This window comes from Leucopleurus acutus (assembly GCF_964270905.1).
Source record: "Leucopleurus acutus genome assembly, chromosome: 8".
Classification (NCBI taxonomy): Eukaryota; Metazoa; Chordata; class Mammalia; order Artiodactyla; family Delphinidae; genus Leucopleurus; species Leucopleurus acutus.
In genome coordinates, this window is record NC_139151.1 from 13,220,465 (window position 1) to 13,244,652 (window position 24,188).

The 24,188-nt window shown below is 36.0% G+C and overlaps 1 protein-coding gene across 2 annotated transcripts in view; it reads right to left on the reverse strand.

Annotated features, from left to right (window-relative positions):
- Nucleotides 1-24,188, reverse strand: part of ARHGEF12 (Rho guanine nucleotide exchange factor 12) — a 140,257-nt gene that overhangs the window by 18,307 nt on the left and 97,762 nt on the right. For both annotated transcript variants that reach the window (XM_082844836.1, XM_082844837.1), the window contains 16 exons: nt 23,149-23,223; nt 20,780-20,872; nt 19,099-19,209; nt 18,714-18,812; nt 13,358-13,400; nt 12,963-13,068; nt 12,395-12,532; nt 11,866-11,898; nt 11,437-11,551; nt 10,631-10,736; nt 8,936-9,148; nt 4,207-4,339; nt 3,869-3,904; nt 3,347-3,501; nt 2,192-2,338; nt 1,012-1,097 (listed from right to left, as the gene is read on the reverse strand). In XM_082844836.1, coding sequence (XP_082700962.1) covers nt 1,012-1,097; nt 2,192-2,338; nt 3,347-3,501; nt 3,869-3,904; nt 4,207-4,339; nt 8,936-9,148; nt 10,631-10,736; nt 11,437-11,551; nt 11,866-11,898; nt 12,395-12,532; nt 12,963-13,068; nt 13,358-13,400; nt 18,714-18,812; nt 19,099-19,209; nt 20,780-20,872; nt 23,149-23,223 — 1,689 coding nt within the window. The remainder of the gene's footprint in view (nt 1-1,011; nt 1,098-2,191; nt 2,339-3,346; nt 3,502-3,868; nt 3,905-4,206; nt 4,340-8,935; nt 9,149-10,630; nt 10,737-11,436; nt 11,552-11,865; nt 11,899-12,394; nt 12,533-12,962; nt 13,069-13,357; nt 13,401-18,713; nt 18,813-19,098; nt 19,210-20,779; nt 20,873-23,148; nt 23,224-24,188) is intronic.

Sequence of the window (24,188 nt, forward strand, 5' to 3'; positions counted from 1 at the left end):
AGTTACAGTCTCACCATCAATGAAAGGAGTAGGATCAAGATTGTTTTAGTCAACTTTCTAGTGTTTAATCATTGTAAAATTATCAATCATTGTAAAATTACCAAAAAGTTATCATTGTAAAATTACCAAAATCTTGTGACATTTCCTCAGTCTACATATTGAAGTAAATATCTGTCGGCATAGCTAAACAGTTCTTGTTCAACCAGTGTTAAAATTTTGAGAACTACATCACATATTTTACTATTATTCACAGCCTTAACTATAGTACTTCCTTTAAATGTCTGGATCAAACCCACTTTCCCCTAGGAAGATTTTCTGTATGTTCCAGTTCAGGTCTCCTTGCTATCTATTCCCATAATAACCTGTATTCTCCCCTTTTTGTAACACTAATCACACTTGAAATAACTAACGACTGTTTTTTAATTTTTTTTTTCCCATTGACTATAAGCTCCACTAGCACAGGAGCCATATCTGTTTTGACTGCTACTGCATCCCCAGTACCTAGAACAGTGCTTGGCACGTAAGTATATATTATGGAGTATATACTGATAAAGAGTCAGCTGGAAAGATAAATACAATTTGACAAACAGCTACTAGAGTCTCTGAACTCTTTCCTGGTACATAAGATTAAGTAATTTTCACCCTTCTACTTTTGTGATGGTAGTTTTGGATCTACAATTGTCTAATGTTTTACAGTACAATTCTGAGATTTTGACAACAGAAGACAGTTAAAATTCTACATCGGTTAAATTATTTTTTATCAATATCCATGTTACTCTACATTCTTTTAAACACAAAGAACTAGTATCTTTAATTTGATGAGAAAAGAGCATGTAGTTGATTGGGCACTTATTAGAAGAATAAGTAAGAATACACAGTTGGACCCCTTTTCATCTTTACATTAGCTTTGCAAAATGGAGAAGTTTGCATGCTTGGGAAGGTTAGCAACTTAACCTTGAATCTGATCAAGTGTCTATGACAATTTTTAAATTAAATAGCAAATCTCCTTACCCAAGTCAGCAAATCTTCCCCAATCTGATCAATAACGGATGTCTCATTCCTCTTTCGAACAGCCTTCATTTGCTCATTCAACCCAACTAAGGGAGAAAAAAAACAATGAAAAAAATTAAGCATACATTCATTTCAGGCTGAGATACTGGTAATACCACGAACCTAAATTTTCAAAAAAAAAAAAAAAAGGATTTTCAGAGTAGCATACAGCTGCTTCTGATGGCCTTAAATATAAATCTGGACCCAATTCCTATAAACCTAAATGTTTTGAGTTCTATCTGAAAAACAGTTGCCAAAGCATAAAACAATGTGGAAACTAGCACATTATACACAGTGAGGTGCATCAAATACGCATTTAACCTCAAGACTCCATCTATAACCAACCATGTTCATAAAAAACAAAGTTCAATTGTATAGGTGAGTCTGTCCACTGTTCCTCTCAAAATGTGTGTGTTCCCAGGCAATGGACATCATCATGCTTGAATGTGTCCGTGCACACTGGTGAGACCTAGGATCACCCACAAAGGGGCTAAAAGCAACCATTTGGTGGGAGGGTGTTGGCAGGTGGTGATGGCATCCTTGATGAAAGATAGACTGAAAACTAAGGGTCCTGGAGAAACAGTGACTTAAAAAGAGAGGAACTGGTACCACTGCCTACAAAAGTCCAAGATAACTACAACCAGGGAAAGCCAGCAAGACAGATTCTTTATGTATTCACTCAAGCAGTCCAAGCAACAAAACAATAAAATAATTTAATTCCTGAAAATATTCCCACCATGGGATTATATGCTGTATATTACTACTTACAAAATATATTTATACATATATTATTATATAGAATACATTTTTTAAAAACATATATATTGTAATCAATAGGGAATTTCCAAGGGTAATTTTACCTATTCATGTTTTTCATCTCAGGCATTGACTTTAGGCCCTAAGTCCTGTGTTAACATTTTGTATAAAAAAGGCTGATGAGGGCGTGGGGTGGGGGTAAAGGGTTGGGGAGAAATTCAAAGATCCAATCACTTCTTTATGTTATGCTCACATTTAATTATATAATTTCAGGAAAGCTAACACATGGATACATTTATAAGATTTTACTGTTATGGTCCCTTTACATACAGTCTTTTATCTATTGGAAATGTTAGGGAAAAAGATCAGAGTCAATTTCTCTTACTGTGAAGTTGAAGAATATCTTCTAAGTTTGAAAAAATTTTCCGCAGTTCTGAAGGTGACAGAATTCCTTCTCTGGAAACTCGCTGATAGAACACTTGATCTAGAACCTTCAATGTTCGAACATGAGCTCTTTCAGTGTAGAACAATTCTAAGCAGGAAAAAAAGGAAATATAAAATGTTACCTTACTTAGAATGGGATCAAACATAGGCTTTAGCTGAAATTAAGTAGCAAATGAGTTATATAATAATTATTTGTAGTTTTGAAAGGATATAGTATCTCTGAAGTCACGTATTGATTACATTAAACTCTCCTACAGAGCTATAAATACTGGCAAATGAAAAATATCATCAAAACTATTTTGTACTTAAAACTTAACAACGTACTCCAAAATCCATTGGTTGGTAGCACCAACCAAACACAACTACAGCATTAGAAAACTGTAAGCCCAAATAGCACACAGACTTTGAATTGAATCCTCTTCAGAAATAACAGCGCTCTGTGTTACCTAATTTGCCTATAAACTCTTATTTCTGAGGCCAGACTTTATAATCTCACTATGTCTCAATGCTGCTAGAGACAGGAAGGATATTTATTCAAATCACAGCCTAAAGACAGTAGCAGGTACAGCTTCCATGTCACATATATGTGACATATATGCTAGGATATATGCTAGGATAAAATAAAGAACATGCATGAGGATAAAGGAAGAACATGCACGAGGATAAAGGAAGACCTAGATTCTAGTTTTCTTCCAGTCACTTATCAGCTGTATGATCTTGACTAATTCAACCACTCATCCTGAGCCTTAGCTTCCTCATTTACAATCTATGCATAACAATAACTTAGCCTGAAAGTAAAGTGATGGGACAAATGTCTCAATGATTTTTCAAGTTTAAGATCTATAATGCTATGAATTTTAAATAACCTGAATGCTAAATGCATTTTCCTTTTAAATTATCAATAAGAATCATACAATCATTTGCATTTTTAAGTTGGAAAGTTCAAGGATCATCGATCTATTAGTTTAATTTCCTCTCTGTTCAAAACACAAGGCTAGCAGACACTTCGAAGCAAACTCCAAGGCTCAGGGGTTGGTTTAACTCTAATAAAACTCAATATATGTGAATAACAACAACAAAAACTAATTAAACTCACCATTAATTACTTCCTGTCTTTTGATCTCACAAGGCTTTAGTGCCAATAACACTTCTCGACTAACGAGCTGTTGCCAGTTGGGTGGATCTGTCTCTAAGTCATTTTCAAACTGTTCATCCTCACTTTGACTTTCTCCAAAAGCTATGCTGTCAAACCTAATGAAGAAAAAATAATGGATTCTATTTCAGGATATCACATGGACAATAGCACAAGTCTTTACACTACAGTAAATCAGTCATATTTCTGAAGTACTGCTTTGCACAGAGCCTGAAACATCATCCTCTCTTACAAAACAGCTTACATGTGTTATAAATACATCATCGTCTCCTACAAAACAGCTTACGTGTGTTATCAATACCTCTATAAATATCTTTTAAATAATTGTGTTTATTAAGAAATTTCTTTTATACTATCTAACAGACTTGTGTACAGGGTTTCTTTTCCTTTAAAACTAGGACTTTGGGGAGAAAAGATATATTTCTTAAAATATGCCCTATTGAAAGCTACTTTAGGAATACTTACTTTCGAAAGGGCTTTGGTGTCCCATGTTCAGTCACCCTAAAATGATGGAGAACAGAGAGTCAACACAAAAACAAAACAGAAATCAAGAAATTTATGACAAAGATACTCAAAATTGTGTTAAACTACAGTGGCTGATAAATAATTCTGGATATTGCAATGATTTAGTATCAAATAAATTAAAAAACATTTCAGTACCTATCTAGTATTTACTACCAGTAAGTTCTACTTCTTCCCCCAAAAAACACAAGGGGGAAAAAATGCTACGGACTGTAGGCATACTATACAGTGAAAAGCTTTTAAGCAATGTCCTAAACGCCCCTAAGATATCACTGAATTACCTTTCCACTTCCCATTCCTCCTCCTGCACTTGGTCTAATGGAGGAGGTGGGAAGTCAAAGATGGTACTGGGAGCACGAGGTGTGCCATCTAAGGAGTCTCCAGATGCTGGCGTTTCTCCAACTTGCTTTGATCCTGAAAAGACACAAGTCAGACATTCAGGTGGTGTTACTAAAGACAATGATTAAAAAAAAAAAAAAAAGAATTAGTAACCCAGAAAGTTTCCACCTCACCCACAGCCAAATTCTTCCTTAAACAACTGCAGGTTAGCTAGAAACAAAATTCTAGTATAAAAATTTTAAATGCACTAAAAAATAAACAGGAAAATCATTTTTAAGCAGTTTTTAAAAAATCAACATAAGATATGGCAACAACTCAGAAGGGCGTATGATAAGGAGACACATTCTCTTACTTTATCCTTTTTTACCCCCAGTGCCAATCTTTTTCATTCAAATTTTAGTTATTATGGGGGTCCACCTCCAAATAATAACCTCATAGTTCTTTTTCTTGATTTATTATATTTAGGAAATATCCATCTCTTCTTCCTCCGAGGATTTTGCTCACTTATACGCCCCATCTTCACTTCCCTCCCCTTTTTCTTCCCACTGTTTAATAACTATATTATTATTCCTAGTTGGCTTATTTGTTATTCCCTAAGCTTAAATGACAGAAATATATATATATATCTTTTTTCCAACAAGGTGTTAGTATCTTAATTCTCCTCTATGTCAAATTAGGTATTTAGTGTCCATAACCTTCTCTTTAATTATATTTCTTTCCTTTACAACTAAATATTCTGTGCTTTGCCTATTAGGTTGATTCTAAAAGTCTGAAAACAAATAGTGTGCTTACATTATTATGACCATACACATATTGTAATACAACATATATATACATATTATTCATGCCAGTTTAAGAGGCATGTTAGTTAGGATTAGGTTTTCTTTTCTACTGGTCCAATCATACAACTCCTAGGCCACTTGAAATAGAGTATTTATTACATTAAAGTCATATACTCAATCAATTACTTTAAGATTATGCCATTTTTTAATTCTGCTTCATGTTCAAATCATGACAACTTTCTTGAACAATTCTGTTCTTCTTAGCATTTCTAAATGCCTTTCTTTTATTGCTGTCAAAGTACTATAATTTTACCAAGTCACAAACTTTTTCATCTGTTACTGTAAACTGCTTAAAATCTCCTTTTCTCTTATCCCCTAGGTTCTTCTTGTGTTCCAATCTGGAACAGCTGTTCCCTTGGCCTGTGACACAACTATCATCCTAGAACTGCCCTTCACCACTTTCCTGGGTTGTTTCCACTGTTTCCTGGACCCCATGAGATTTTCTTTCTTAATTTTTCTCTCATTTTGCTGGAGTGCGTATCTTAAATTATTTTCAAGGAAAGGGTGCATTTCAGTTAAACTCTGAATCCTGGAGTATCTGAAAATGTCTTTACATCTTTCTTCATATTTGATGGGTAGTTTGGATGGATATAGAATTCTAAGTTCAATACCATTTTCTTTCAGCAAGTTGAAGGCATGGCTCCTTTGTATTCTAGCACCTAATGTTCTGAGAAATGTGACAGCATAATCTCCATTTTCTTTCTCTTGAAAGCTTTCAGGATTCTTTTTCTTTATCTCTGATGCACTGACATTTCCAAAGCTACTCTAGGCATGGGTCTTTTTTTAAAACATTATTACTCATTGTAGTTGGTTCCGGGTGAGCCCTTTCTGTTTGAAAGACATGTATTCTTTTTCAGCGCTGGGAAGCCCTCTTCTGTCATTTCTCTAACTGCCTCTCCTCCAGTTCCTCTGCTGATGTTTTGTGAATCTCTGTGGTGGCTCTCTACATAATTCTTGCCTCTCCAATTTCTATCTCTTGATGTCTCTGATACAGATTCTGAAATATTTCCTTGACTTTATTTTTAGGGACTTCTTTTTTTTCTTCTTATTTAATTATTAGCAGCTGTGGTGGTCTGAAAATACGTCCACAAATTCTTTGCTACTCCTCCCTTCACAGCAGTGGCACCTAATTTTTCTCTCCTTGAATGTGGGCTGGATTTAGTGACTTGCTTCTAACTTGCTGAAATAAGGGGGTATATCCATACAGACTAAGTCATACAGAAAAACACTGGGATTTCTTTCTCGCTCTCCTTTGGATCACTCTGGGAAAGTCAGCTACCACGTCAGGGAACACTCAAGCAGTTCCATGGAGAAGCCCACGTGGTGTGGAGCCGAGGCCCCTAGCAAGGAGCTAAGTCTTCCTGCCACCAGCCACCTGCAGAAGCACAGAAGAGGTCTCCTGGCCCCACTAAGCTTTCAGATGGCTGGTTGACATCCTGACTATAGCTTTATGAGACACTCCAAGCCAGAACTGCCCAGCTAAGCTGCTCCTGAGTTCCTTACCCACCAAAAATGTGAAGTAGTAAATATTTTTTGTATTAAGCCATCAAGCTTTGGGGTAATTTATCACAAAGCAATTAATAACTAATAAAACAGTAATTATATGTAATAGTTACATTAAAACATTTTGGTCTCTGCTCCCTTTTTATAACATCCTATTCTTGCTTTAGATATAATAACCTCTAATTTCTTCGAGAATACTATCTAATTTAGAGGTATTTTTATAAGTTCTTACTTATTGCCTAAATTATTTTCTGCTAGTGGCAGTTTTTGTGTTTATTTTGTATTTTCTTTTTTATGCCACTAATATGTTTGGCATTATGTATTATCTTAGGTCTGGACTCTAATAACTTTTGCCAACAGTGAGTAATGCTGTTCATATGTAAGAATAAAAGACTGGGCAGCTGACTTGGCTTTCCGTTCTGCTATGTGGAAGTAGGGCCATTTCAGCCGGAAGCTCCTCAGAGCAGGGTAAGCCCCTGGCATGCCTATTGTCATGCTCCAGGTCCCCTAAAGTGAGCTCCAGGGCACTAATACCATGGAGGACTTAACTCCTTATACAATTCACTCAACTTGTATAACAAAGAGCATATTCATTTTCTTCCGATACAGGAATGACAGACTGCTTATATTCTACAATGTAAGGGTCAGAAGCTGCTGACATAACTGTTTTGATTACAGACCTTCAATTAATTCATCATTTTCAGCTTTACTTCTTACTCATGAACTCCGTAACTTATGCCAACTCTGAGCCCAAAGTCTCTCCTGGGTTCTAATTGACAGACTGGCTCCCACCTTGGACTCCTTAAACGAACTACAGGCTCCGACTTCCTTTATGTTGTTTTATCCATCAAACCACTCTTGCCCACTTTCAATCTCCCCAAAATTTGTTGAAATCTCTTACTGAATGATAATATCTTTTCTTCCTCTACTTCTTTTCTCTTTATGATTTTTGTTTATTCATTACCTACCATGCTTTTATTTCAGTGAGACATGAGAGCCATGAATTAATGCATTACTCAATCCTACATCTTCAGAATTCCATATAAGACAGAACCTCCACACTTCTCTACAAATGTCACCCCTACTTCTTTGTCTTAAGTAAAAACTTTCGTATCCCATGGAAGGTAACCTCTTCTGCTACAGCCCTCTCAAACAGAGACTGATGTTTCAGTCATACACTGTGTACTGCAGGGTGGAGATGAGATAGAGACCCTTCTTTTTCCTCAGTACTACTTTTAGACTATTATCTTACCTTCTTATAAAAATCCCTTGCTCTACTGAGGCTCTCACTCTCTGAATAATATCACATGTTCTCCCTCCACCAACAACCATCTAGCAACACTGAACCTTTGGCTGCTGGCTCACAGTTTTCCTCTCTGTGCTATTACCATATGCAGTGATCTCAAAGTCTGTGGTATAAAGGTATTCAAACCCTTGGTTCCTTGGTTCCTTGCCCTCTTCATCTATAGTTAACCCCCTCTTTGCCACCTTGGTGACCACTCCCACAGATTTATCCTTGATCCTGTCATACCAGAAATTGAACTGCTTCCCAAATCACCAATATAGAGAGGCATTTCCTTCTCCAAATAAAACCACCTAATTCTTCCAGATCACTTGCTTCAGAAACCCATTATAACAAGTATGAAGAAATATGGTAATAAGCTCTTTCCTCAATTATCTACAATTACTTCCTATCTTTCTTTACTTTTCAAATCCCCTTGCCCTTCTCACTAAATCCTAACTCTCAGCTAATAACCTTGCCCTTCACATACACCCCACATATCATCGCTTCTCTCCTTCTCAAAACTTTGTTCTATTGGATACATAGTCCAGCTCCCGCATTTTCAACCTCTTCCTCTCAACTGGCTTCCCCTTAGCGTTAAAAAAAAAAACAAAAAACAACCCTGGTAATCTTAGATTTTTTAAAAAGTCTTCTTTAGATGCACCCCGCTCCCCGCATACACACATCTGCCTCTAACTTCTGACCAGTCCTCTCAACACTCCCCACGATTTGAAGTTTTTATTTGTATGACTTATCTTCCCAGAAGACTAAGCTGCATGGGGCAAGAATCTACATATTACTCCGTATGATAACATCTGGCACAGAGCTAATGCCTGATAGAGGAGTCCGTAATAAATAGTTTTTGAATGGATAAGAACTCAAAATTACCATTCAGCACAGATTTGTCACTGGCTATATAATATTAAAATATTAAAACTAAAACTGGGATTCTGTCTTGATTTAAATCATCTGCCACTCTATTTCTTAGTATAGTTGTTTTAAAATCCTGATACTCAGCTAAGTTGAACTACAGCATTAGCTCACCCATATCATTCTCTTTCCCTCCTTCCTGGGAAAGAGTGGCCCCTGAAACCATGGAGGACATGGAATTGGCTGGCAGGTATCCAATGTCTGCTCCTTCACTTGTTAATCCACTCTGGCGCAACTTAGCAGAGTCCTGAGGTTCAGGACTCACAGATGAGGGTGTGGATATGTGCTTAGGGTGGCGCTGCTTCTGTAGTTCCATGGCTCTGCCAACTGAACAGAAAGCAATGGTTAATAATTCATGCTGCAAAACAGCTTAAAAAAAAAAAGATGATGAAAAGAATCTAGAAAAATGTCTGGAACATGGTGGGCCCTAGAAAAATATAACGTGAATTATTATACAGAGTGAGGGATAGATAGATAGATAAACAGATCGATAGAAAGAAGGGAGGGAAAGGAAAGAAAGGAAGATAGAAAGAGAAGGAAGGAAGGAGGTAGGAAAGAGAGAGCAAGAGAGAGAGAAAAAGAGAGAGAAAAGAAAGAGAGAGAGAGAAAGAGAGAGAGAGAAAGGCAGGAGAAGGTGGAGGAGGATGAAGAGAAAAGGGTTGGAGATGGTAGAAGATGAGGCAGGTGAGAAGAGGCAGGAGAAGAAGGGTCATGAGAAAAGGAGCTGAGGAGAGCAACAGTGGGTGGGGGCAGAGGGGATGCCGAGAGCCGGAGATGGACACGTACGAAGCTGTATTCATTTGTAAGAGAGAAGATGAAGCCTTTTAGCTCTGTGAGCTCTTAGCAAGCCCCTAGCTTCTCGCGAACACTCACAACTTCATCATCACGACATGCCTCAGAGACCATGCAGAATAATCCTTATGCTGCCCATTACCACTGTTCACATCAGTCACCATGAGAAGCTAAAGACTCTCAGCTCATCGTCCCCCATAACCTGGCACATCCCCACACAGCTTTGTACATCTCTAATCCTAAAATTCTTCCTTCCCCAATTCCTACAATTCCTCTTCTGTATCCCTTGGAACTCATGGTCAGCATCTGTGAAATGCTCTGTTCTCCTCAATCTCTTCTCTAAAAATTTCCTTCATCTTCTCAGTGTTTCTCAGCAAGGGGCATCACTGACATTTTGAGTGAGAGTTCCTCATTGTGTGGGACATTCAGGTTCACTGTATCACAATACCCCCCCAACTCCAGCCCATGCCAATATTTTCAAATGTGGTACCTGTCACCTTGAAGACCACTATATGAGCTAATTTCTCTCACCACAGCAGCTCGCCCACCCCTACTTCTCCTGCAGCCCTCTCTAGGAGACTGCCTCTCCAATAGGCCTGAGGGTGGAGGGACATCAGGAAATAAAACACAATGAAGAGGTGGAAAAACTGCAGAAGTATGGAGTATGTGAGTAATGTATGTATAAAGAGATAAAACAAAGTATGGTGGAGAAATCCATGCACGTCTTGTTTTATAAATTTAACAATCAGAATTTGAATGCAAACAAAATCAGAACAGGTAAGTAAACTATGTTATGGACAACTAATGGAATACTCTACTGACATTAAATAAGATGTTTATGACAACTGTGAAGTCACATGGGGCTTTAGTTCAGAAATCACATTGAATAGAAACAACGGAAGTTCAGTGGAAACACTTCTAGAACACCTTTTTCCAGCAACCCATTCTAGCTAAAGGAGCCTAAATGTAAAGACGGCATGGAATGGTGGGAATGCAGCATTTTAAACTTCAACGTACTTGCACTGTTGTCATGACGGCTTGGTCTCCTTGGGGGTCCCAAGATGCTGGGGAATCCTCTTCGCTTCCCTTTTTCTTCGCCTTCCCTATCTTTCTTCATACTTTGCTAGAGTTGAGGTACAATCAAAAAGATAACAGATATGTAACAGAGTAGATTTCTTTTGTTGCTTTTAAACAGAAACACATTCTAATGGTCAGCTGAAAGAAATTGGTTAAATGTAAATGAAAGACACACACAGGGCACTCATTAGAGGCTGGCACACAGTACTATGTACACACCAAACTCAAGATGCCTTTTCAAACCCTTCAGAACTGACAATTTTGGAAAGTAAAAGGTAGGTTTATAGCACATTTACTGGGAGCCTGTTCTAAGTAATTCATTCATCTGTTGAACAATATTTACTAAGCTAATAATGTACGAAGGCACTATGCTAAAAGCTGGGGATACAATGAAGGAGGTCCTTATCTTCATCCAGATTTACAATCTAACAAAAAAGAAACCAAGCCATACAAAATTACAAACACTGACAGGTACCATAAAAGAAAAGTATGAGGCCAGAACGGTTGGGGACAGCTCTCTGTATAAACTACTAGTTTCACTTTTCACACTGCCTAATAAATTAGTTTGTATGGCTGGATTTCTCACTAGATTTTGAGTTTCTTGAGAACAGGGACCACATCTTATTCCTATTGGCATGCCTAGCACTAATTTGCTGAAAAAGTAAATACTAAGAAGAAGGAAAGCACTGCAATCAAATGTAAAGAAGCATGGAGACCTTAACACACTATTATTATTCTAGTCTTACCTTGATTTTTGGAAGGAATCCAATCCGACCTCGCTTGTGCTCCAAATTTCGAGGTTCTTTCACTTTTACTCCCAAATGCTTCATGTACATGAGAATAACATATTGCATTGTTGAACTGAGGGAGAAAGGATTAAGTAAAATAAGACTTCTGGGAAGGGATGGTGGGTAGAATAAAGATATCAAATGACTTCCAAAACCCCAATGCTGAAATTCTTAGAATTCATCAAGTGAAAAATAAGGAGCTATCTATTCACTGTGAATAGTAAAGGATTCTACTCAAGATACTAGAATATTAGTCAAGTAAAATACAGGCCACCAGAGGGAGACAGTCTATATTTTTATGTTAAAAGAAAGAAATCATAATTTAGGGCAGGAGACAAGATAGGTTCTTTTTTCCTTAGATTTCTAGGAAAACAGTAGTTATATTACCTCTTATCTTCTTCTACAGCCTGAGCAGTCATTCTAAAAATAAAAACATTTAAAAATGAAACATTAAAGTTTAATAAAAGAGCTGTTATTAAACTCAGATAACTGAAACAGCAGAACAGAGCCAAATGCTTTGGGACCCACCCCAAATCTCTGTCACCTGGAATAAAACATCAGAAAAATTCTAATCCCTGAAGGAACCATATGCTTTTCACACTCATGTCATCAACCGTAAATGTCTGATAGCAAGAAACATTTCCAAAGTCTGTGAATTGAAGCCAATATAAGTATTCAACCTGTTTTTGATCAGTTAGAAATTTTATAGTTACTCATTTTACCAACACCCAGAAAAAGAAATACAAGAACGTCATCGAAAGTATCAGCATAAATGTAAAATTCCAGCTTCTCAAGTATTACGACAGAATAAACAGCTCCACATAGACAACCTGACCCCCCTTCTAAATTGGTTCACTTTAAGCACAATTAGCATCTTAGTAGAGAGGGCCTTTCTACATGTATTTCTGTTACTTACAACACTTCTTCAATTTTGGCAACAATCTGCTCTGCACATGCCCGTTCCTTCTCCAAAGTTACCCGGTCCTTGTCTCTCTCTGCATCAATTTTAGTCAGTTCGCTTTCAGCCAACGTCAGCCCCATGCTACGTTTCTGTCTAAAGGGAATAGGAGAAATTTCCTGAGGTAGCCTAGAGAAAAACTACCTCCCTCTGGAGATGTTTCATCAGAGTTTCCATAGCTGTGAATTTCTAGCAACAGGCAAAATGTCACAGTTTTCTACTTGGGGGCCCATGTCACCTAGGACACTGGAGGAAGAAAATTCTAGAGGCACTCACTCAACAGAGCACATATCCTGAAGGACACACTTAGCACAGAGTACTAATACTAGGCACAATTGCTGACAGCGTAAGGAATGGGGACTATGCACTCTCAGTACCACGCCAACCTTCTGACTGCAGATGTGCATTAGGCTTTAGTAACAGTGCTAAAGACGATATGCTGAGCCAAGGACTTAATGTATAACCTTTTCCTACTTAAAAAGAAAATTAATTCAGAACAACCATATCAGCTTACCACCAAGCTTACCGAAAATCTTCCAAGTGCCTTTGAACTTCTGGGTGGACTCTTTCTTGCATAGTTTGGATATAGTGGCGATGTAGATCCTCAGGAATAAGCTCGGGTCTTCTTTTTTCTGCATAAATAGAAGAAGTCACCTGATCTAAGGCATAGTTTTTGCATTATAACTGGCACTATTTGGTGCAAACTTAACTTGAAGTAAGACAAAGAGAAGTTCAATGCATTTTATGTGTTTCATCTCAGAATTCATCTTTCATTTACCCTTAAATGTATTATGGGCTTTTTTTCTGCTGTGAGTCATATCACCTACTAGTCACCACGTAACAGATAGAAACCTTAGGGAGGAGCTGAACTACGTATCTATAGAGATGTAATTCTCCAGCATATTGGTGCTCCAGACTTACCTAGATCTACTGATATTTCATCAGGAACAGAAACTTTCAGGTGCTAAAACAAAAATGCAAACAAAAAGTGAAATAGTACTAAGAGTTTTTCAGGATGCATATAAGGACTTATACAAAATAAAGAGATACAACTTGAAGATCTATTTTTACAAGAATATTCATGTATAAGCTCATTTTTTGGGTTTCACCCATCTAAATTTCATAGCTCTGGAATGTTCTATTGTTAAACTTGAAAATAAGCCTTTTTCCCAAGGATCATATTATAATGGAAACATCTACACTTGTTTTACTAGATGACTGAATGCTTCTGTGCCTTACTTATTCCTGTTGGCTTTAGTTTTCTAAAATGAATCAATATTGGCTTGGGCTTTCTAGAATCATTGGTTAAGATAATCAGTTATACATCATTTGAATCAATACAGGTAAAACCTCAACTATGTGTATATCATATGAAAAATTTACTCATATATAATGATGATTTTTATTTACTTTTTTGATATACTCACACTACAGACCATGATATTCCCAACCATTTTGCTATGTAAAGCTAAAGAACCCTCACAGTAATAGTCGCACTCCCAATGAGAAAGTGTTGGATATCAATGTTGAGGCTCTGGAGTCTTAAATCTCTAGTTCTTTCATGTGTAGCTCTTACTCTTGAACTAAGACGACTGTGTCATAATTTACTTCTTCTTAGCTAGGATTTGTTCACATAATAACTGCAGTTTTTGGTCCCATTACCAGATAATTATCTCCTGTTAATTTGGGAAATGTCTTGGGAAAAAATTGTTTTGCATTTGGAGAAAATATATTAACTTCTTCATGGCTACTTTGTATTATACACCTACTTAAGTCATATCCTTTCAGAATTTAAACAATTAACATGAGACCTGAAGTTTTACATTTGAAAATAAGTCACTGCTAAAAATTATGAGATCTCTAATATTTATTTGAAGAACAGTGAAACGGATTTCAAAGCTTTCTCTTTAACTGAAGTTGCCATAAAGTAGCTCAAATCAACTTTCCTAAAAGTATTTCTAGCACAAATGCAAAAAAGTATATATATGTTCATTTCTGTATGTGGGTATTTATATGAAATAAATATGACCTGTGGCATAAAAGAATAATTAGCAAATTAATCTATCAGGGTTCTTACACTTTCATTTTGATAAACTTATATAGATCACGAGCAGCAAAATATAAAGTTTTGACTTAGCATGGAGCAAGCACTCTTAAGAAATGTGAAATACAAATATACTGTCACTTCTTCATGAAAGAAAGTTATCTTAATAAATACATTGTGTAATATTTTAAACAACGGCAGTGTAATCAGAACCCTACCTAATCCATTCAGTAACTATCTGAGTGACCACTCTGCCAGGATCTATTCAGTGCTGGTGAAATAGCAGTGAACAAACAGAACAAAAATATCTGCCCTGATGGAGCTTACATTTGGGGTAGAAGAGTAGGAATATAGACAAAAAATAAATTAAAAAAGAAAACATAAATTCTATAGACAAAAATAACACGGGAAAGGTGACAGAAAGTCGGGGGAGATGAAATTTTAAGTAAATTGGTCAGCGAATTCAGGCTTCACTGAGAAGGTAACTGTATTCAGCCATGTGTAGGTGTACAGGTAACTTTGCAAAAAATACAAAGAAAATGGGGCAAGTGCTGGAGGAAGAAGTGGAGCCAAAATGTTTCTATGTGAGTTTGTTTTAAGATAAGAGAACTAACCATGTCTGCATGCTAATATGAATGATTCAATAGAAAACAAAAAACTGATGATGCAGGAGAGAAGAACTGCTAGAATAACTAATCTTTAAGTAGGTATAAGAAAATACACTCAGGATAAACAGGGGAAGAGGTGGCCTTAGATAAAAGCAGAACAATCCCTACATAGCATCAGGAGAGAGGGCAGAGCATATGGTATGACAGAGGTAGGATGATATATCTGGTAAAAGTTATCTTCTGTGTAATTTAAATTTCTCAAAGAAACAGCAAGGTCATCAGTTGAGAAAAGAACAGGAGAGGAAGTGATGGAGAGTTTAAGAGAGAAAAGGTGTGAAACAGTCATCTAAGAGAAATGCAAATATGAAAGAACTAGGGACATGCAGCATGATTCTTCAAGAGGTATTAAGGGCTAACTGTTATTTACCCTATAGCAAGGCTAATAATAAAACATACTAGAGCAGAAGCAAGAAGAACTACAATCCTGCAGCCTGTGGAATGAAAACCACATTCACAGAAAGAGACAAAATGAAAAGGCAGAGGACTATGTACCAGATGAGGGAACAAGATAAAATCCCAGAAGAACAATTAAATTAAGTGGAGATAGGGAACCAACCAGAAAAAGAATTCAGAATAATGATAGTGAAGATGATCCAGGACCTCGGAAAAAGAATGGAGGCAAAGATCGAGAAGATGCAAGAAATGTTTAACAAAGACCTAGAAGAATTAAAGAACAAACACCTAGAAGAATTAAAGAACAAACAAACAGAGATGAACAATACAATAACTGAAATGAAACATACACTAGAAGGAATCAGTAGCAGAATAACTGAGGCAGAAGAACAGATAAGTGACCTGGAAGACAGAATGGTGGAATTCACTGCTGTGGAACAGAATAAAGAAAAAAGAATGAAAAGAAGTGAAGACAGCCTAAGAGGCCTCTGGGACAACAATAAATGCACCAACATTCACATTATAGGGATCCCAGAAGGAGAAGAGAGAGAGAAAGGACCCAAGAAAATATTTGAAGAGATTATAGTCGAAAACTTCCCTAACATGGGAAAGGAAATAGCCACCCAAGTCCAGGAAGCGCAGAGAGTCCCAGGCAGGATAAACCCTAGGAGAAACATGCTGAGACACATGGTAATCAAACTGACAAAAATTAAAGACAAAGAAAAATTCTTAAAAGCAACAAAGGAAAAACAGCAAGTAACATACAGGGGAACGGGAGCTCCCATAAGGTTAACAGCTGATTTCTCAGCAGAAACTCTACAAGCCAGAAGGGAGTGGCACGATATATTGAAAGTGATGAAAGGGAAGAAGCTACAAGCAAGATTACTCTACCCTGCAAGGATCTCATTCAGATTTGACAGAGAAATCAAAAGCTTTACAAAAAAAAAAAAAAAAAAAAAGCTTTACATTTACAGACAAGCAAAAGCTAAGAGAATTCAGCACCATCAAACCAGCTCTACAAAAAATGCTAAAGGAACTTCTCTAAGTGCAAAACACAAGAGAAGAGAAGGACCTACAAAAACAAAACCAAAACAATTAAGAAAATGGTAATAGGAACATACACGTCGATAATTACCTTAAATGTGAATGGATTAAATGCTCCAACCAAAAAACACAGGCTCACTGAACGGATACAAAAATAAGACCATATATATGCTGTCTACAAGAGACCCACTTCAGACCTAGGGACGCATACAGACTGAAAGTGAGGGGATGGAAAAAGATTTTCCATGCAAATGGAAATCAAAAGAAAGCTGGAGTAGCAATACTCATATCAGATAAAATACACTTTACAATAAAGAGTGTTGTAAGAGACAAGGAAGGACACTACATAATGATCAAGGGACCAATCCAAGAAGAAGATCTAACAATTATAAATGTATATGCACCCAACATAGGAGCACCTCAATACTTAAGGCAAATGCTAGCAGCTATAAAAGAGGAAATCGACAATAACACAATAATAGTGGGGGACTTTAACAGCTCACTTACACCAATGAACAGACCATCCAGACAGAAAATTAATAAGGAAACACAAGCTTTAAATGACACAAAAGACTAGATAGATTTAATTGATATTTACAGGACATTCCAGCTGAAAACAGCAGATTACACTTTCTTCTCAAGTGCACATGGAACATTCTCCAGGACAGATTACATCTTGGATCACAAATCAAGCCTCGGTAAATTTAAGAAAATTGAAATCATATCTAGCATCTTTTCTGACCAGAACGCTATGAGATTAGAAATAAATTACAGGGAAAAAAACGTAAAAGACACAAACACATGGAGGCTAAACAATACATTACTAAATAACCAAGAGATCACTGAAGAAATCAAAGGGGAAATCAAAAAATACCTAGAGGCAAATGACAACAAAAACACGATGACCCAAAACCTATGGGATACAGCAAAAGCAGTTCTAAGAGGGAAGTTTATAGCAATATAATCCTACCTCAAGAAACAAGAAAAATTTCAAATAAACAATCTAACGTTACACCTAAAGGAACTAGAGAAAGAAGAACAAACCAAGTTAGCAGAAGGAAATAAATCATAAAGATCAGAGCAGAAATAAATGAAATAGAAACAAAGAAAACAATAGCAAAGATCAATAAGACTAAAAGCTAGTTCTTTGAGAAGGTAAACAAAACTGATAAACCTTTAGCCAGACTCATCAAGAAAAAGAGGGAGCGGACTCAAATCAATAAAATTAGAAATGAAAAAAGGAGAAGTTATAACAGACACTGCAGAAATACAAAGCATCATAGAGACTACTACAGGCAACTCTATGCCAATAAAAGGGACAACCTGGAAGAAGCGGACAAATTCTTAGAAAGGTATAACCTTCCAAGACTGAACCAGAAAGAAACAGAAAATATGAACAGACCAATCACAAGTAATGAAATTAAAACTGTGATTAAATATCTCCCAACAAACAAAAGCCCAGGACCAGATAGCTTCACAGGCGAATTCTATCAAACATTTAGAGAAGAGCTAACACCCATCCTTCTCTAACTCTTCCAAATAATTGCAGAGGAAGGAACACTCCCAAACTCATTCTACGAGGCCACCATCACCCTGATACCAAAACCAGACAGGTACTACAAAAAAAGAAAATTACAGAAAAAACAAAAACATATTAGTTTAAAACCTTACTAAGATTTCTATTGGTAAAATAAAACACTACTATTATCTATTATCATTTATACTAGTAAGATCTTTTCCACCATTTTTCAGTTACCCTTGATCCTCCAAACTTCAAAGAGGCCAACCAGAGTTCAATTATACAAATACTGCCCTTTCAATCCTAATATATATGTATATATATGTATATCATTTATGTTCTCTTTTTCACTCCCTCATCCTAAATATGCACATGTATAAACCCCAATATACATATATATCCCTTAAAACTTACTGTGAGAATTCATATGCCTACAACTAACTTAGAAATGATACAAAAATTATAGTCAAGAATAATCAGTAATTGAGATATAATATAGATGTCAGAAAGCACAATGAAGTCCAAAAACATGGGAGGGAAGACTAGAAGTAGGAGGCCAATACTTCAATGTACTAAAGCAAAGATTATAATATTAACTTGGTAACTTACTGCAGATCGATCCAGGAAGAACTGATGAAACTCAAGGAAGACACGACGAGTCTCCTTGGAATTGGTCTGTTTATACAGGTCTGAATAGAGATAACAGAGCTGTAGTAGAGAAAGAAATGGGGGAGAAATCATGAAAAATGTAATCTGCTGGATCCTCGTCAAGTAGGAATGCCTTGAACAAGTAGGTCACCATAAACAATGTAGTTATTACCATATAACCAAGTCTTATAAAAAAATAAATTAGTAACATTTTAATCATCTTTCGTATCTAATATGTTTAGAAACCTGAAAGAAGTCCATCCACTCATCTTGCTGAAGTGAAAAGTTTTATGGTATATGAATCAATGTAAGAACTCTGAATTGGTGAAATCATAAAATATATTACCAATGTTGCAGGGTCAAACTGTGAAACTACATGGTGTAAGAAAACAGCCAAGTGAGCAGGGCGAGATTTTAGCAGTTCAATGCTCTGGAAACAGCTGCACTGCCCATTGATCTAGAAAAAGAGGTAATTATACATCAATAATGCCAATATATAAATGCAAAATGTAATGTCAGCTCAATTAAACGTAACTATCCAAATTTCACTTTAACCTACCCTAAAAAAATTCAAGATTTAAAAAAATTTCACTAGAATTTATCAGCAATACAGGCTATGGAATCTCCTCCTCTGAAAATAATCTCTTGGGAATAGGATGGAGGGAAGACCATCCTGGGAGAATAAAAGTCCAGAAGATGATTATCAAAGAGCTCACATGTCTACAAATCAGTATGCAAAAAAACAGGCTAATAACACTTCTAAAAATGCAATGGAAGGCTTTTTGCCTAATAACAAAATAGCTGTCTTCCTTTCGAGCTAATTGTAGAAATGGTGGTAGGAAAAGGAGCTGTATGATTTTAAATAAGACAACTCCTAGAATACTTGTATATTCCCAAACTACACTGAACACAGAAAACAGCAATAGTTAAACTTAAGGTAACCTAGAATCATATAAGTTAATCTAAACAAATAATACCAATTTTACACAATCTCTTTCAGAAAATACAAGAGGAGTAACACTTCTCAACTCATTCTAAGAGTTCAGCATTACCCAAGTATCAAAACCAAAGACATTATTAAAAAAAAAAAAAACTACAGACTAATATCCTCCATAAACACAGATGCAAAAGTCCTCAGCAAAATAATAGTTAATTGAATCCAACATTATTATGAAAAGGAAAATACATTATGACCAACTGTGGTTTATCGCAGGAATACAAAGCTGTTTCAAAATGCTCATAATATCAATTAATGTAATTTACCATATTGAGACTAAATTTTAAAAAACAACATATGATCATCTCAGTCATTCAACAAAAGTCAACATCCATTCATGATAAAAACTCTTATCAAACTAGGAATAGAAGGAAACTTTCTCAATTAAAAAAAACAGTATCTACAAAAAACCTATAGCTAACATCATACTTAATAATAAACGACTGAATGCTTTCTTCCTAAGATCAGGAATAAGACAAGGATGTCCTGTCTCACCACACCGATTCAACCTCATACTGGAAATCCTAACTAGTACAATAAAGGTAAGAGCAAGAAATAAAAGATAAACAGATTGGAAACAAGGAAATAAAAATTGTCTCTGTTCGTGGTTGTCTATGTAGAAAATCCTAAAAAGTTACTTTAAAAAGCTCTTAGAAGTAGTGAGTTTACTAACAAGATCATGGGATACAAGGACAAGAATATAGCCAATCATATTCCTATATACCATCAATAAACAACTGGAATTTGAAATTTTTAAAAAAATTTATAATAACATACCCCTCTCCCAAGATGAGATACTTAGGATAAATCAATGACTTCTTATCAGCTTCAAAAGCAAAGCCATTTCTATTGGTCAAAGCTAAAATAAGCAATTAACCTGGGTAATTAGCCAATTAATTAATCTTAGTTCTAAGATTTTAGCTTCAAATCCTTATAAATATAATTTCAGTCTCCAGAAAGTGTTCATTTTTGCAAGAAATCAAACATCTCAGAAAATTAATAATTTGTTTTTTAGAAAAAAAGTCATCACCTGTTCATGTTCAGTACCAAAGTCATCATCCTCTGCTCCAATAATATGAGGTGCTATACGGGTAGAGGGACTCCCAATAAGTGATTGAGTGTCCTGGTGACATTCAGAGAAAAGGAACAGAAAAATTATCCAGTGGTCAATTTCAGAGACAGGATAAAACCAAACCATCAAAAAGACATGGTTCACTAAACTGACTGGATTTCTTTTTATTTATTTCCTTTAGGTACTTTATTTTCAAAGTGGTTCTCAAATTTTCCAGTGTTGACTGTTTCTTGGGGGCGGGGGGCGGGGGAGAACATTTCCCCTGGAAATCATAAACACCCTTTGCTTACTACACCCTTGGTTATCTGATTCTAATCCCTCTCTGTATATTTCATTTATTATTTCATACATATCTAGACCTTGTTATAGAAAGAAATAAAGCTGGCTTACATAAATAGTTAACAATTTTTAAAAGTTAGTTTAAAAGTGAATGAAGACAACAGGACAAAGGAAAAATGAGAATAGAAGTAAGTTTAGCAGAGAGGTTAATACAAAAATTTCTATTAAGGTCATATAACTGAAAGCTGTCACTGAACCTTATTTTTTCATTTAAAGTTCATTTTCATAAGTACACAATGCAGGGTTTTCAATCCCGGTACTGTTGACATTTTGGGCCAGATAATTCTTTGTTGTGGAGGCTGTCATATGCATTGTAAAATGTGGAGCAGCATCCTTGGCTTCTCCCCAACCACTAGATGCCAGGAGCAGCCTCCCAGTCATGACAATCAAAAATGTTTCCAGACATTGCCAAATGTCCCTCAAAGGACAAAATCACTCCTAGTTGAAAATCACTGCCATAATGCAATAAAATGTTCAAGTAATCACACAAACACTGCTATAGAAACAATGACAACAAGACTGTAAAAATAAATTGTAGGTCGGTAGATCTCACTCCGGTGCAATAGCTCATCTATGTGTCAATTCACTTACAAATTTGGATTTCACATGAAAAAGGCAGCCGTGGAACATTACTGTGTAGTGCAAAAAATAAGGGATATTTGAATACTACCAACACTGAAATCAGAGACCATACAGTATTAAGAGAAAGAGAAAATTTGGAACAAATATGAAAAAAATGAGTTTGGCTTAAATATGACAGCAGTTGAATGCTGTACGATCTGGATTTGAGCAAAGAGAGTGAGGCTCTCTTTGATAGTGATTTGGAAGTTATCTGCACAGTAGTTACAGTTGAAACTATATACATGGACCAACAAGTTATAAATTAAGTGAGTAATACATAGCTGTAGTTTTTCTTCCTTAAGTGTGTTGCAACCCTATGTATTTGCATTTCCTGAACTTGATTCCGCCTTTTTTACTCTTGTTTTTTAAACCATAAGCCTTTAATAATTTTTTTAAAAAATCAGGTAAAACAACAGAAATTTGTTTAGAGTATCAGTGAGACAACTTTTTATTTTGTCTTTGTTTATTTTGATGTGGTACTTCTGATTTTTCAACAGTCCTTATGTTGCTAATAATAGACAAATCACAATATGCTGTTAAATCTTTTACTATAAAATTTTATACAAGTCCTAATTAAAAAATAAACTCAGAATGCTAAAAGTATTCAATTAAGAAGATGCAGCAAGATCTAGCAATTCCATTCTGAGTATACACCCAAAAGAACTGAACGGAAGAACTTAAACAGATATTTATTTGTACATCCATGTTCAGAGTAACATGATTCACAACAGCCAAAAGGTGGAAACAACCCAAGTGTTCATTGATGAATGAATGGATAAACAAAATGTGGTATAAACACAAAATGGATTATTATTCAGCCTTAAAAAGGAAGGAAGTTGATACATGCTAAATCACTGATGAACACTGAAGACATTATGCTTAGTGAAATAAGCTGGTCACAGAAGGACACATATTGTATGATTCTACTTATATGTGGCTCCTAGTCAAATTCAAAGAGACAGAAAGTAGAATGATGGTTGCCAGGAGCTGAACGGAGAGGATAATGGGGAGTTAGTGTTTAGTGGACACCAAGTTTTAGTCGGGAAAGACGAAAAGTTCTAGAGATAGATGTGGTGATGGCTGCACAATGATGTGAATGTAACAATGCCGATGAACTTAAAAAAGGTTAAAATAGTATATTTTATGATATGTGCACTTTATTATAAAAAAAATTTAACCACCTAATATTACTAACTATAGAGTAGCTCTCCATTTACCAAATCTTTATTAAGTTCCTTTAATAAGTTTAAGCTTTTGCTCCAAAAAATATATATATATATACACACACACAAATATCATATATCTCTGTCACTTAAGTATAAGGAAAGCTAAAGAAAACATTATCATTTCATGGAGTTCATACTCACAGTGTCCTGAATTACTTCACTTTTCTCTGGGTTTTCCTCTAGATAAATCCTCTCTTTCAGGCCACTCTTGGGACTCTAATGAGAAAAAAAAAAAGACATTCGTTTCATTTCGATAGGCTCACCAAAGGAGATAAAGAAAAATTGTGTGAAAGAATAATGTTCTGAATTTCATATTTGTGTTTGAAACTACTGAATATCTTTCATATAATACTTGGCTCTGCTACTTTTTACGTGACTTTGGCAAGTCGCTTATTCTCTTAGCTTTTTAGTTTTATGTTGATAAAACAATATAGAGTAGTTTTATTTCATCTTTAGGCCTGAGGGTTAATTTCTATCAAATAACTCTAACCAGATATATTATATATCACAAATTCATTATGTCAGGGCTTCCCTGGTGGCACAGTGGTTAAGAATCTGTCTGCCAATGCAGGGGACACAGGTTTGAGCCCTGGTCTGGGAAGATCCCACATGCCATAGAGCAACTAAGCCCGTGCACCACAACTACTGAGCCTGCGAGCCACAACTACTGAAGACCACATGCCTAGAGCCCGTGCTCCGCAACAAGAGAAGCCACTGCAATGAGAAGCCTGCACACCACAACGAAGAGGAGCCCACACTTGCTACAACTAGAGAAAACCTGTGCGCAGCAACGAAGACCCAACACAGCCAAAAAAAAAAAAAAAAAAAAAAAATTCTTTATGTCAAAATCAAACTGTATCTTTATCCATTTCCTCTAAACCTTTCTGCCCCAAACTATTCTTTCTAACCAAGTTAAAAGCATTTTGGCCTATTTATAGGGATGAAAATAAGCTTCTATTTTTCTGTTACTACCTCATGTAAACTGGTCTACGGATTTTTATAAACTTTACATGGTATGTTTGGGATGACCTAATGTAAAATACAAACTATATGATACACAGAACTTCAATTTTGGGGGGATGAAGAACACCCCAAGCAATGGGAGCCATTCTTCAGAGCAGCTGAAAATGAGATACAAGAGGTTTTTGTGTGAATGCCTATATGGAAGATATATGCTACCT